The following is a 14,848-nucleotide window of genomic DNA, read 5'->3' on the forward strand; positions in this document are numbered from 1 at the left end:
TAAAGTGGCAATTTTTTTTTATTATTTTTTTTTTATGCTGCGATTGCGGCTGCAACTCCAATTGGAATTGGAATTGAGTGTGATCTTGAAACGTTGACGCAATGTGCAATGATCCCGCATGTACACACACACGTACACACACACACACACACACAGACACTCGCACACACACTCGCTTATTGCTGCTTATTTATTTATTTATACTCGTATTTCGTTTTTGTTGTTGCGCTCCAATTGCTTTGCTAGTTTTCTTAACTTGAGCGCGTAATTGCATTTAAGCACAAAAACACACACACACACACAGACACACACACATGCATAGACTTGTGTACATGCACAGCGACTGACAGACTGACAGACGTCGTGCTCATACATAAATATATATGTATATATATATATTTTTCTGTATATATATATATACAACAAAAAAAAACATGCTGACGCACAGTGGGCCACAATTGTGATTCACAGTGCATCGCAGAATTGAGCTGCATCGGCATCGACTCGTTAAATTTGGCTTTTTACGTTTTCCCGAATGACGTTTATTTGTATTTTTTTTAATAATATCACACATTGAAATGAATTGCAACAAAAAACAAAAAAAAAAAACAAGAAAAGAAAAGAAAAAATTTGCTAGTTTTAATATGTTAATTATTCGTCTGTTTCTCTAAATAGATACAAAGAGATACAAAATTAACACTTGACTTTCACATGGCTAAATATAACTGCTGTAAATTGCTATTTTCGTACAAGTCGCAATAATATAAATAATTACAGTAGCTAATTAACAGAGTATACATCTGTCTAGATATTCTATGGAACAGGCACAGGGTATTCGCATGGATATCAAATAACTTTTCCAATAGTTAAGTACGTCATTCCAACTAATCGCAACTATATATTAAACCATAAAAAAAATGCAATTTTTCAGATAAGATCTTTAAATTTCTAGAATGTGTAAGTGCACATATTATATATAATATATATATGTAACAGGCTTGGTGATTAATAACGCTCTGCAAGAAAATACATATGTATTACAAACTATTCCCTCGAATCGGATCGAGTCGCGAACGATGACGAAGTATAAATCATCCATGGAATACATACAGATGCCGATATGATGGTAGCCTGTTCTGTTAATAAGCAAATCATCCGCTCATCCGGTATAAATGTGCAGGCTTATGTTATCAGTGACCGGTATATAATATGTGCATTTATATATATATATATATAAACATATATATATCTGTGGCCCTGATGAAGGATGTGTCATTTAAATACATACACATCTGGACATTAAAATATGTGTGAAGACAATAACATTAACAATAACAATACAATCATGACTAGAATACAACATATTATTTTGTAAAACTTTAGTTTCTCTATTGATTTTCTTTGCAAAATGTATGCTTTGAATATATCCACTATGATCAAGTCTTAACAGATCTAACGAATAATATTAAATGGACATCAAGGACATCAGTCGAGGACTGAGGATAGAAGATAAAGCATAAGATCTTAGATCAGGGAAGAACTAAACAATTGCATAGCCACATCAATTGGACGGTATCCAAAATTCTTAACAAATGCCTCCAAGTTAGAAAGCGCAGAGGATTAAAAAGAATTTCAACCGGAAATCGCATGGTGTTATGGGCCTAAAGGTGATTTCCCTGAGTCATCCATCAAACGAAATTGCTAAATTAAATTAGCTAAAAAGAATACCCATTAAAATTTCATTTGTTCGAACAGCAAATTTGAAGATGGGGGAAAAAACGTTGCATTCTTATTGGAATGGCCAGGTGTGTATGCATGTGGTTAGTTGCAAGTGCGGAATTCAGCAATGAATCAACAAGCCGCTTAAAAGCGTGTTGGCAATTTGTCATGCTCCTCATTTCAAATGGCTCCAAATGATGAGCAGCAGCATTGCCAATGGCCAATCGGCGAGTTGACAATGATCGATAGCAGCCAGTTAATGGACAGGTAATGTCAGCTCAATATCAATATCGATAGCCAGCCTACAGCTACAGTAGTCGAGCGAGCGACGAAAATGGCAACTGCCACAAATTGCAATCTGGACTCAAAATTTAGTTTTCAAAGAGATTTGCAATGTGCCTGTTTGAAGTTGTTGAAGTTCTTTCTCCCATAAATACTTTATTATTTATTTCTTTAAAAATTGATATTTAAAAAACAATGATAAGAAGCGTTCCCAATATCGAGCGACCCCTGTACAATTTACGATCGGTGGCCCATGGTGCGAAATCGCACTTTGTTCACGCCGCGCTGTGGCTGTGTGTGACGTCAGTCGTCGACGGTTGACCGACGTCGACAGCATGACGCGCGCATGAAGATTGTCAGACGCAGACGCAACCGCCAACGAACACAGGTACAAAATAAAATTAAAAAACAACAACAACAACAACATCGAGATAGAGTGGAAGAGGAAGAGAGAGACAAGGGCGCACCTACATCTGTACATGTCTGTACATGCACACTAACGATCAGTCATGCAACAAGCTGTGGGCGGCGTCGGCGTTGTCGCTGGCAGTGAAATTGCCGCCCCATCAAGCGGCATAAATAACAAATCACAATTAAAATTACAGCAACAGCAACAACAAACTAAGTGCAATTCTCTTCTCTTGTTATTGTTGTTGTTTTTTTTTTGACAGTCAAGTCAGTGACGCTAACGCTACTGCTGACGCTGATACGACGTTAAGCTGTTGATTCCCCGCCGACCCGTTGTCTACTCGGCGAAATCGAAACCACTTTGGGCTACACACCTGCGATAGACTGTAAGTATCTTAGTGTTGTTGTTGTTGCTGTGTATGTGTTTGTGTGTGTGTGTGTGTGTGTGTGTGTGTAGTGTGCGAATTACATTACGTCAATGCAATTGACGAAATGGCAAGCATTAAACAAACTGAAGGATAATCATCGTTCTCTCTCTCTCTCTTTCGCTCTCTCTCTCGTTCTCACATGCCCATGTCTCAGTTAATTTATTTTCTCTTATATTATTGCTTGTCGTTGCAGTTACTTGCAGCAACTGGCACAGTGACCGAAATCATCAACTGGTTCCAGTCAACTTTCAATTAAAAGCTTTTGCCGCGCCATCAAATTAAATGGTTGTTAGTGTGAATAGGGATGCAATTCATTTCACACATTTAAAAGCCGAAGCTTTATGCAATCTGTGTGTTGGCACACGAAAATGGCAAAAGCAAGCGATTGATGCGAATACGCACGCGCGCATTGTGCGATCGCTGTTTTGGGTATACATACACACATCTACATACATATATGTATGTATATTATTTCGAGGGCTGCGCACACCACAACCACTCACTTGTGAGCAAATTATGGAATGCGGTTTGTGTGTGTGTGTGTGCGTGTGTGATTTTTGTTTTTGACAGCACATTAATTTATTGTTAAATCGTTTTGCGGTTTGTGCGGCCAAAATGTTTTGCAAGTGTATTGCCAGCCCTGGTTGTTTCATTCATTGCATTTTCCCATGTGCGCTGACACTGATCAATTGCAAACACTTTAATGCATATCACTGTGTGTGTGTATGCTTGCATGTGTGTGTATGTGTGGATTGTTTGGATTTTAGCAGCTGTTTGAAACACATGCAAATTACATTTTCAACTCTTTTAACTGTTTTAGCCTTTCGGCCCGCAGATCTTTTTCCGTTCTTTTTTGCGTTTTCTTCGTTTTGTTGTTTTTTTTTTTCGTAACGGTCGCGTCGTTGCGACGGCGATGGCAACACGTTTGTTGACGCGGTCGACGACGACTGAGTGGACAAGAGAACGCGACGGACGACGACGCTGGCAGCGCTTGTTTCGCGTTTCACTGTGCACAAGCAACTGTTTTCTTTATATCTTTTTAATTCATTATTTTTGTTTTTGGATTTCAGATTTCAGACTGAGACTGACTGAAATTCTCACACATCGTTTACGGCATGTAGCTGGCTGAATGGGAGGCTTGCCCGCTGTTTAAAGCTGCTCGAAGCTCCTCAGCTGAGCTCGAAGTTGAGCCGCAGCTACTTAATAATCTAGGCTGGCTTTATTGTTAACACACACACACACATACATACACTACATATACGAAAGTATAGTATATATGTATGTATATCTTTATTATATGCATATGTGTGTATGTAGTTCTCTCAACAGCAACAATAAAACATATTGTTTATTTTGGGCGCGCATTTCGTCTAGTTAAATATTAGCATTAATTCATTGACTGCACACTTCGCTCTCACCTGTCAATTGTTTATCGAGAAGTTGCCAGTTCCTCATTTATTTGTTTGCTTTTAAGCAATTCTTCTTTTTTATTTTATTATTTGTTTGTTATTTGCTAGCAGCCGGCTAAATTTATGTTTATGTGAAATTTGCTGATTCAATAATGTGTTCGTCACTAATTTTTTTCATTCGCACGTTTTCGCCGGCTCGTGTCAAAGATAGCGGGCACTTTAGCATTGTTTTCCCATCTGCCCGTTAGTTAATTATACAGTTAATTCAGCTGATAAATGGTTTTGAATCTCATGAAAGCTGTATTCAAATCCATTACTCGTCTAACGCTTGCATGCGAAGAATTGCCACCTTTTAGGCGTTGCCAACTTATATTTATTCTCATTTGAACTTTTTGTCCAATTTTCAATTTTGTCTTTTCATTCTTAATACAACATCACGCTTTGCCTTTGCTCTACAGTGTTTCACATATTTTCGGGTATTTTCATTTATTCATATTTAATCTCGTTCTTATTCATAAAATGAAGCTTCAGGGTTTAAAACAAAAAAGAGTTAATAGTTTACCCTCAGCGCTCTTTTAAATTTCGATTCAAATTGGTGATAATTTTGGAATAGCATACTTTAAGGATTAAATATAAATCAATGAGAATAGTTTGGTTTGCGATTACACTGAACAAAAATCGGAGCAATCAGCAATGAGAAATCGGTTAGCTTAAACAAATGTTACTTTTATTTTGCATCAAAACACAACTTGAAAAATGTACATTCAGCATTAAAAGTTAGAGTTATGAATTATAAAATATAGCCATTCTGCTGCTGTTGTCTGTATATGTATTGGGTGTGTGTGTGTATGTGTGTGTGTATGTGTGTGTGTGTATGTGTGTGTGTGTATGTGTGTGTGTGTTTATGTGTGTGTATATGTGTGTGTATATGTGTGTGTGTGTTGGGTGTCTGTTTAAACCTGAGTTAAATATTTGTAGTCTGATTGGAAGTTAATAATAATGAATTCGTGGAGTTGGGTAAGGGTGGTACGGAGGCGGGAAAGGGTGGGGTGGGCTGATGTGGGTTGGGGGGAAGGAGAGAGGATGGAAAAAAAAGGAAAAAGCAACTGCAAACATTGCTCAGAGTTTGCTACAAATGTAACTGTGCATCAGCCAATTCACCGATAGCGCCGCTCCCGTTCTCTTTCTCGCTCTTTATCCCGCTCTCGCTCTTTATCCCGCTCATCATAGTGATCGTTGTGGCGATGCCTGTCGCTGCGCTCCTCGCGCTTGCTGCGCTCGCTGTGACGCTGACGGCCGCGGCTGGCACTGCGACTGCTGCGATGACTGCGACTGCGGCTGGCGCTGCGGCTGCGACTGTGGGAGCTCTGCCTGTGCTTGTGCTTCTTCTTGTGCTTGCTGCTGCGTCGCCGCTCGCCGTGATCCCGCTGCTCTCCATGGTCCCTGTCGCGCTCGGTGCTGGCGTATGGCATGCTCATGGCAGCCGGTGGGTAATCGTCGTAGCCGCGACTGCGCCCGTAGGATGAGCCCGACGCATGTCCTCCTCCTCCTCCTCCTCCTCCTCCATAATAATAGTCGCGATCATCGTGATCATTGCGATAGTTGGCTGGCGGATAACCGCCGCTGGCACCACCGGCGCGTGCCAAACTGCGAGCGCTGCCACCGCTGACATACTCGTACTCGTCGCAGCTGGTGCCAACGGATACGGTTGCTGTCGCTGGCGCCGTTGTCGTTGCAACGGGACCCCGACCCGTGCTCAGCTGATTGATTGTGATGCTCTGGTCGCGACAATATTGCTCAATTTTCTTCTCGATCTGCTTCTGGATGGGCACCGGTATACGTGGAAATAGTGTGGAGAACCAGTCCAGTTTCGTCATAAACTGGTAAACCATTTGGCCAATGGTCACCACCTGAACGGCAATAAGAAAGTAAAAAAAGATATTTATATGTGTAAATGTGACCGCCGTTAATAGTCATAATTCGAGTGCTGCGTAGATTGTTGTGCATATTGATTGGTGGCTCATACAGTTGACTCACCTGGCCGCCGCCCGCTTTCACATCAATCTCCTCCTCGTCCTGCAGATAGTCCTCATACCAATCATACAAATCTCCCGGCGGCTGTGTATAGCGTAAGTACATAAAACCTAAGCCAAAACAGAAAAAGTTGATTCAAACCAAACAAAACAAAACAAGCGACAATTAAGTACAAATTAGCAATGATATGACAAACAGTTGTAGGACTAGTACGCAGCTAAGCCAAAAGTGCTTAAGCAAAACTCTTTGTGCATTTTGTCGTAGAGTTGGAGTTTTATCTCTGAACCCAAAGCGTTACACTTTTCTTTGCACTTCAAAACATGCGCCCCTAGAAGGCTGCTTCTTCTTCTAGCTAAGGCGACACACTCTGCTAGGATGTGTATCGAGGATTCCTCCTCTCTTTCACAAAACCCGCACAGGTCACAGTGTCCTGTCAATAGACCGGTGAGTATCCTAAGGCTGTTCTTTCCCATGGTTATAATTTGTTTAAATCGTACAAGATTATAACCACCTAGGAGACATCTGGCTTGTCGGAGTCCCACTGCTTCCGACCAGCTCTGATGCCGTCTTTGCCTCTCCTCGTTTCTAAGTTCCAGTCGTATAGTGTGTCTCCCTATGCCACAATACGGTTCTGGTCCTGTTAGGGGCCTTCCTGCCCCCATTCTTGCTTGCTTGTCAGCCGCCTCGTTTCCCGCTGTGTCCCGGGACACATCGTAGGGTGAGCCTGTTATGAGTCCCGAGTAGGTCTAGCTTTGAACGAACTTCATGGACTACCTTCGATGTTATCTTAGTCCCCATTATAGCTTTCAATGCTGCTTGACTATCGGATAGGATGGATATTCGTATTCCGATAGTTACGTTCTATATTGAAGTCCGCACATCTCCCTATCGCACACACCTCAGCCTGAAATATGCTGGTGTGCGTTCCCAGGGATTCATGGTAGAATAACCGAGGACCCACCACTCCAAGGCCTGTACCCTGATTCGTGAGTGATCCATCGGTGTACCATTTTATGGTGTGCGGTTTCATGGGATGGACTTACGAACTGTGAAATTGCGCTCGAATATGTATTCGGCTACCATTTCGTCCCTAGGTTGCATCAGCAGGGGCAGTTCGTTTGAAAGGAGTTGGGCATCTTTGTGGCTTAGGATATGATTGCCCCCAACTCCTTCTGCTGATATCCTTAGAAGCGTGTCTTTATGCTTGAGCCTTATGATATGGTGGAGTGGTGTGAGCTCCATTAAGGCTTCAAGGGCCATTGTAGGGCAGGTGCGCATAGCTCCTGTCATACATACGCAGGCCATCCTTTGCAACTTTTGTAGTTGCTTCTTCACGGTGACCAACCGCGCCCTGTCACCCCATGCTACCACCCCATAGGTTAACATGGGCCTTACTACCATCCATAAAAGACTATAGAAACCGTGATATATAAAAAGAGAACAGTCAAGAATAAAATTACAACAAAAAAACACGCACAAACACCATTTCAAGCTTCTGTTTGATGTAGTTGCCAAGCAACCACAATATCAGACAGTTCTATTCTTTTTGCACGCTTTTCATCTGCTTGTTGAATGAGTTTCCAAAACGATAAATATTTTGAATAGGAAATTATATTTTCCTAGAGCTCAATCACAAATGGGGCGTACTAGCCTACACTCGAGTGAAAAACAAATTCAGAAGAAAAAAAAAAAACAGAACAGAAAACGCGGGAGGAGCAGGAGCAAGCTATGAGTGAAAACACGGCTGAACTCATGCGACTTACCAACACCTACCTAGTGCCCGTATGTAGGCCGAGTCAGTGTGATTGAGTAGACCATTCACTTGCTTGCGGGTCAGTCGCAGCGTGTACAGTTTGTAGAGCAGACAATAGGCGGTGGACACGATGCCGCCGGCGCCAACGCCACGTACCTGTAATAATGGGATTTGGATTAGCAAAACGGGATGCTCTGTTATCCAACTGTCGAGAGGACAATCGCCAACGATTAGCGCTACATTTCATAAACTCACTCCGCCGCACATGCCCGTCTGGCCGGATGTTTTGCGTGATCCCCGCTCCCAGGGCTCCATGTGTTTGACCTGGTAGTAGATCTCGTCGACCACCTCGTGATACGTTTTCAGTTTGAATAGGTGTACTGTTTGTGTGTAGGAGTTTTTTGTTGTTTTTTTAACAAACGTTTATAAGAAAATTTGGCGGCAAAAACTTTGTAGCGAGGGTTACCTTTGAAGTAGCTGGAACTTTGTATGTTTGCCAATATGAGTGGATTCAGATTCATAGACGTCTCATTGCCCCACAACGGTAACGTATTGTGCTGCTTGCCCATGCCGGCCTTCTTACCGCCGCCACCGCCACCGGCCGAAGATGCGGCCGAGTATTCTGTTAGCGTTAGCGGAACACCAACGCCGCGAAAATGAGAGAGCGCGCGTGAGAGAGGGAGGCGAAACGAACGATATAGTTTTAGTACACAAAATATTGAATATTACAGGTATGCCCGATGATGGGGCGCACACTACCTTACCTTCGTCCATGGCTCCGCTTCAGAATTTACTATTTATTTGGTGCATTAATTTTGCAGCTCGATGTGAGTTTGGACCGAGCAGCCAATCTCGATTTGCAAACGTTTGCGTACTGTGAAAATGCCAATGTGTGTTGGTTACAAATTGGGGATGTGCAAAATGCAGCAATGCAAACCGATTTTCGAGTTGCCTCAGCAATTGTTTTAAGCGCGTCAAATAACGATAATACACGTTAGGGATTTGTTGCAGCGCAAAGTTCAATTTGACAATATTTTTAAATTTTAACACAATTGACATCTTAAATTGTTGTAAATCTGTTAAGATTATTTCGAAAATTATTCAGATTTTTAGTTTATTTGATGCGGCTAATATCGATAGACACATCTATGCACAGATGTTTGATGGTTTGCTGCGTAATGTCTACACGACAACTATCTGTCAACTATCGATTAATGAAAATTACAAGAGATAGACTGCGGCTATATTTTAAAATGCATTTTATGTACAATGTATAATATATAAAATGTATAAATATGAAATGGTTGAAATATTATAGATATACACACAGGCGCTGTTCGATTTATTTCAAATTTAGCACTTTGAACTTGACTCAACTTTTTGGTATAAGACCATTACATTGAAGTTTATATTACATAGCGTGGTATTGTGCAGCCGGTCCATCTACATATATATATAAATGTATATATATATATATATGTGTGTGTGTGAGAGTATAAATTACCTGTAAGCCCATAGATGCAACACCTAGTTAATTTTCAATGTCCAACTTGCACAGTTGTCGTTTCTTATCGACATTATTGATTTCGCGCCTTTTTTTCATAGCAAACTATCGATAGATGTGCGTGAGACATGGAGGTAATAAAGCTGTTGTCGATTATTTAGTATGTAAGTGCTATCGAACCAGCTCAGAGCTGAACTTATCAACTCTACAATATACGCAACGCAGCAGCAGAAGCAGACGCATAAGCAGAAGCAAAAACAGAAACAAGCATTCTCGGTTCGCGTTTTAATCAATTAAAAAGTCGGACAAGTGAGAAAAATGCAGCCGCTGGCTGCCAGCAGCAGCAGCCTTTGCCTATCAGCTGATACTGCATCTGCACTGTGTACACCAGTCGATGTGGATGCAACAGCAGCAGCAGTGGACGTGGGTGGTATCCAGTGTCAAGCCTGCAAATTCTGAACGCAAGCGCAAAACAAACACAAGCGAACAAAACGAAGAAGCAAAGCAAAAATAGCAGCAGCAGCAGAAGCAGAAGCAACAACAAAGTTCAGGGTCATGGTCAGCAGGCAGCTGTAAAATAGAGACAGTGAGAGCGAGAGTGAGAGAGAGAGAGAGTAGTTGAGTGAATTGTGCAAACTGGAAACTGCAAGTGGCGCAAGATGTCCAGCGAAGCATCAACGGAAAGTGACAGCGAATTGTACGATCCACTCGCCGATGAGCTGCACAATGTGCAGCTGGTGAAGCATGTGACGCGCGAAAGCATTGATGCCCTCAATGCTAAGTTTGCCAATCTGCAGGAGCCACCAGCCATGTACTTAACAGGTGGACACAATAATCCTTTCATCATCCATCTATTCCCTCAGCCACATTTAACATTTTGTTTTTTTCCTGCTTTTGTCATTTTGCACATATAGAATACCAGGAGCTGACATCGAAGCTGCATGAGTTGGAGGCCAAGGAGCACGAGTTGATGGAACAGCTGCACGCACAGCGTCCGCAGGAGGAGGAGGCACACAGGGACAGAAAGTTGGCTCAAAACCAGCAGCAGCAGCTTGTGGATCAGCCGCATTATCAAAATCAAACGCAAATCTTGCAACAGCAGCGACAATTGGCGCGACATGTACACGAGATGAGCGACAGTTTGGTGAGCAGCAGCACCATGGGCATTGGGGGCAGTGGAGGCGGTGGCGGTGGCTCCGGTACGGCCAGCCAATCCGGCACACTCACCCGCCAGCCAAAGGTGCTGCTCCGCGCCCATTTGCCCAATCAGCAGCGCACCTCCGTCGAGGTTGTGGCCGGTACACGATTGTGCGATGCACTGATGAAGGCGCTCACCCTGCGACAACTGGAGCCGTCCATGTGTGAGGTGAGCACAACGCCGCATAGTGGACGAAATATAATACCGTGGAACCGGGACATTGGCACCCTGCACGTCGAGGAGATCTATGTGCGGCTATTGGATCGATTCCCGTTGGGTCCGCACATAAAGCATCAGTTCATCCGCAAGACATTCTTTTCGCTGGTCTTCTGCGAGGGATGTCGCCATCTCCTCTTCCAGGGGTTCTATTGCAGCCAGTGCAATTTTCGATTCCATCAGCGCTGCGCCGGCCGTGTCCCGATGCTCTGTCAGCCCTTCTCCGTGGACAGCTACTACGAGTGTTTGCTATCATCGTATCCGGAGAACTCAGTCGGCCTGCCGGTGGGTCGCAGCAATGCGGTGCGTTTCAATGTGAGTAACAGTCGCAGATGCAGCAGCAGTGGAAGTAGCAGCAACACGACTACGACTACCACCAACGCCACCATCCACATCAGCAGCAGCTCTAAACCTTCTGCCAACCGACAGGGTCGACCGCCGCGCATCAGCCAGGACGATCGCTCCAATTCGGCGCCGAATGTCTGCATCAATAGCATACGACCCCTCACCACCGAGACGCAGCGCAGCCTCATTATGCAGGCACGGCCTCCATTGCCGGTGAGTATAATCAGCATCAAAATCAGCAGCATCTCGCCTCAGCAGATACACCCTGATCACGCCCAGCCTGAATATGACAATGTCTCAGTTGACGCTTGTATCCATTATCGATTTGTGATAAGTGCGGATTGACACAACTCCCAGTCAGCTAACCAATGAGTATCCATAGACAAAATGACTTATCTATGTAATTTTTTCCATTTTATTATGTTTCTTTGCCCTTTTTTCGTTTTACTTCTCCCCCTGCTCTCTCTTTCTCTCTCTCTCTCTCTCTCTCTCTCTCTCTCTCTCTTCCGTCTGCAGTATCCTTGTACGGATCACGCAAACTCAACGCAGTCATCGCCCACCAGCACACTGAAGCACAATCGTCCTCGCGCCCGCTCCGCCGATGAGAGCAACAAGAATCTGCTGTCGCGCGATGCCAAAAACTCCGAGGAGAACTGGGTAAGCCACCACCACAACATCCCCCATCATCAACAACAACAACTAAACGATCGTTTTGATGATTTGTAGAACATCCAAGCGGAGGAGATTTTAATTGGGCCACGCATCGGTTCGGGTTCATTTGGTACCGTTTATCGGGCCCATTGGCATGGACCCGTGGCCGTGAAAACGCTGAAAGTGAAAACGCCGAGTCCGGCACAGTTGCAGGCATTCAAGAACGAGGTGGCCATGCTAAAGAAGACGCGCCACTGCAACATTCTACTATTCATGGGCTGTGTGTCGAAGCCATCGCTGGCAATTGTCACCCAGTGGTGCGAGGGCAGCAGTCTCTACAAGCACGTCCATGTCAACGAGACGAAGTTCAAGCTCAACACGCTCATCGACATTGGACGCCAGGTGGCCCAGGGCATGGACTATCTGCATGCCAAGAACATTATACACAGGTCAGATCCAAATCGATCCATATCCATCCCCCCTGCCTACTCTTTTCACTAAATTGTTGCTAAGCTGTTTAAGTTTTAAATCCATTTGATTATCATCTGTGAATTTGGTCATCTGAACGGATAACTATGTTAGTATTTTATAACTTTATATTCACTTTCGATTCCATATCATTTCTGCTTCGAGCCAAAGAAGCCACAATCAAATCTTTCGTATTGGTTTTCTTTCCTACCAAAAATACCAAAAAGATTTTAAGCTGGAAAACATTTTTGCCCATCCTCAATTCCTTTCTTTTTATTTTGAAATATTCATTTGATATATTTCTTAATATTGTTTTGCAAAATATAAATATAAAATGAATAACATTCATCTGCAGGGATCTCAAGACGAACAACATTTTCCTGCACGAGGATCTGTCGGTGAAGATTGGCGATTTCGGTCTGGCCACGGCGAAGACGCGCTGGTCCGGCGAGAAGCAGGCCAATCAGCCGACGGGCAGCATTCTATGGATGGCACCGGAGGTGATACGCATGCAGGAGCACAATCCGTACTCGTTCCAATCGGATGTGTATGCTTTTGGCATTGTGATGTACGAGCTGCTGGCCGAGTGTCTGCCCTATCGCAACATTAGCAACAAGGATCAGATACTGTTTATGGTCGGTCGGGGTCTGCTGCGACCCGATATGACCCAGGTGCGTTCGGATGCGCCGCAGGCGCTCAAACGCCTATCCGAGGACTGCATCAAATACAATCCCAAGGAGCGGCCACTTTTCCGGCCGCTGTTGAATATGCTTGAGAATATGTTACGCACGCTGCCCAAAATCCATCGCAGCGCCAGCGAGCCAAATTTAACCCAATCCCAGCTGCAAAACGATGACTTCCTCTACATGTGCCCCAGTCCCAAAACGCCGGTCAACTACAACAATTTCCAATTTTACAACAGTGCTGGCAACATTTAAGGAATGTCGGAAAGAAGGACGAATAGGAGTAGGAGTAGGAGTAGGAGGAGGCTGTACCTGTACTTACTTACCCATTGATGGGAGGCATGCAAAAACAAAAAAAACGAAAGAAAAAACAATTGGATACTTTTCCATTTTGTTGTTTATTCAAATGGTCAAATTAAAAACCGAACAGCACACAGAGAGAGAGAGAGAGAGAGAGCATTGTCTCAATCAGAGCGAGATAGACTGGTTTGGTCTCGCTCTCGCTCTTGCGATCTGTTGTCGCTCCTGTTGCCTGTTCGGCTGTGTTTCCTGTCTTAGATCTGTCTGGACCTGAGCAACTTTAATGTGCATTTCTCTTATCATATATAGAAAATGAAAAGAAAAAGCAACTGAAACTATTACTGTAAACTAAAACCACAAGTGAAACGCGCATATGTACATACATTTAAATACACATATATATGTATATATATATATATATATACATATACGATACACACACACTCGACACACACATACGTTAGGCATCTACTAAAACTAGCTGATCGATAAATTACATTATAAACAAACCAATATACTACTTATTACTATAACAAATAATCATGTTTTTATTCGGAGAACAGCAAAAAAAAAGAATAGGAAGAAAAAATCAGCTTAAACATAACGACTGGCTATAGCCAGCACCTTGGTGTAGTCGGCGCCCTTCGCCAGCGTCTTCTCCTTCAGTATGGTGCGCAACACTGTCGGTATGGGCACGTGGATGCGTGTGCCCAATGGACTGCCATTGTCATCGATCAGGACCAGATTGTTGCTATCGAATTGGGGCTGTTTCAGTCGCTGCTTCTGCTTTAGTCCCACGAGGATGCCCTTCTTCATTTGGCCCTTAATCGCCACCAGCACCTTGTCACCGATGAGGCCCACACCCCGTTTATTATACACGTGTATGCAACGCGGCGGACGACCCTCGGCCATCGCACGCTTGCCGAGATCACTGTTATCCACCACACGCAGCCGGGCCAATTTCCGTATCTCACAGCATGCCGGCGTTGTGTGTAGCTGTTGATGCGAGATGCCGACAGCGGCAGCTACTGTCAGTGGGCTGGCGACGGAGCTGTGGGTGAGCAGTGCTCCAGCATTGCCAACTCGTTTGATGTTTCTCAACAGGATTTGAGACATTTGGTCGAAAGGCTTTTCGTCTCTTTACTGTTTGTTCAACACAACAGTTGGGAGTTATACAATACTTATCGATGTATCGCTGGATGTTCAATGCAACAGTGTCAATATCGAAACTGTACTGCGCAGCTATCGATAGAGGCTTTTAGGTTATCGATGGTTAATGGTGACGCCATAACAAAGTAGTTGCGCGCGCTTTATGAATTTCCATTAAAAAGTAGTATAATTTTGCTTTAATTGCAATATTGCAATACAATATTGTATCGATGCTGATCGACGAGGGTGCTGCAAAGCTGATCAAGGTTGATGTATTGGCTACATGAACCAACGTAAAAAC

The 14,848-nt window shown here is 43.6% G+C and overlaps 3 protein-coding genes and 1 long non-coding RNA gene across 7 annotated transcripts; 2 read left to right on the forward strand and 2 right to left on the reverse strand.

Annotated features, from left to right (window-relative positions):
* Window positions 1-2,322: 2,322 nt before the first annotated feature.
* LOC122322828 lies at window positions 2,323-4,074 on the forward strand. The gene is made up of 3 exons (XR_006246878.1): window positions 2,323-2,389; window positions 2,673-2,795; window positions 3,908-4,074. It is a non-coding gene; the product is annotated as an uncharacterized LOC122322828 (long non-coding RNA).
* Window positions 4,075-4,956: 882 nt separating this feature from the next.
* LOC6564666 (pre-mRNA-splicing factor 38B) lies at window positions 4,957-8,908 on the reverse strand. Of its 3 annotated transcripts, none has more exons than XM_001991690.3 (6): window positions 8,798-8,908; window positions 8,500-8,655; window positions 8,289-8,413; window positions 8,054-8,189; window positions 6,284-6,390; window positions 4,957-6,156 (listed from the first exon to the last, which is right to left on the reverse strand). In XM_001991690.3, exons 1-6 carry the CDS (start codon window positions 8,805-8,807, stop codon window positions 5,404-5,406), a joined length of 1,287 nt encoding a protein of 428 aa, XP_001991726.1. In that variant the 5' UTR covers window positions 8,808-8,908; the 3' UTR covers window positions 4,957-5,403. The 3 variants fall into 3 exon arrangements, with proteins under 3 accessions (XP_001991726.1, XP_032594257.1, XP_032594258.1); XM_032738366.2 differs by having other exon boundaries at window positions 8,793-8,908; XM_032738367.2 differs by lacking the exons at window positions 8,289-8,413; window positions 8,500-8,655; window positions 8,798-8,908 and having other exon boundaries at window positions 8,044-8,103.
* An 843-nt stretch (window positions 8,909-9,751) lies between these two features.
* On the forward strand, window positions 9,752-13,489 carry LOC6564665 (raf homolog serine/threonine-protein kinase Raf). 2 transcript variants are annotated; one of them, XM_032738363.2, is made up of 6 exons: window positions 9,752-10,359; window positions 10,452-11,266; window positions 11,381-11,509; window positions 11,813-11,953; window positions 12,023-12,396; window positions 12,771-13,489. In XM_032738363.2, the coding sequence occupies exons 1-6, from the start codon at window positions 10,197-10,199 to the stop codon at window positions 13,351-13,353; spliced, it is 2,205 nt and encodes a 734-aa protein (XP_032594254.1). In that variant the 5' UTR covers window positions 9,752-10,196; the 3' UTR covers window positions 13,354-13,489. The 2 variants fall into 2 exon arrangements, with proteins under 2 accessions (XP_032594254.1, XP_001991725.1); XM_001991689.3 differs by having other exon boundaries at window positions 9,772-10,359; window positions 10,452-11,509.
* A 424-nt stretch (window positions 13,490-13,913) lies between these two features.
* Window positions 13,914-14,583, reverse strand: LOC6564664 (39S ribosomal protein L14, mitochondrial). Its single transcript, XM_001991688.3, has one exon. It carries the CDS (start codon window positions 14,512-14,514, stop codon window positions 13,993-13,995), a length of 522 nt encoding a protein of 173 aa, XP_001991724.1. The 5' UTR covers window positions 14,515-14,583; the 3' UTR covers window positions 13,914-13,992.
* Window positions 14,584-14,848: the final 265 nt, after the last annotated feature.

Source organism: Drosophila grimshawi, unplaced genomic scaffold, assembly GCF_018153295.1.
Source record: "Drosophila grimshawi isolate 15287-2541.00 unplaced genomic scaffold, ASM1815329v1 contig_848, whole genome shotgun sequence".
In the NCBI taxonomy this organism is placed as follows: domain Eukaryota; kingdom Metazoa; phylum Arthropoda; class Insecta; order Diptera; family Drosophilidae; genus Drosophila; species Drosophila grimshawi.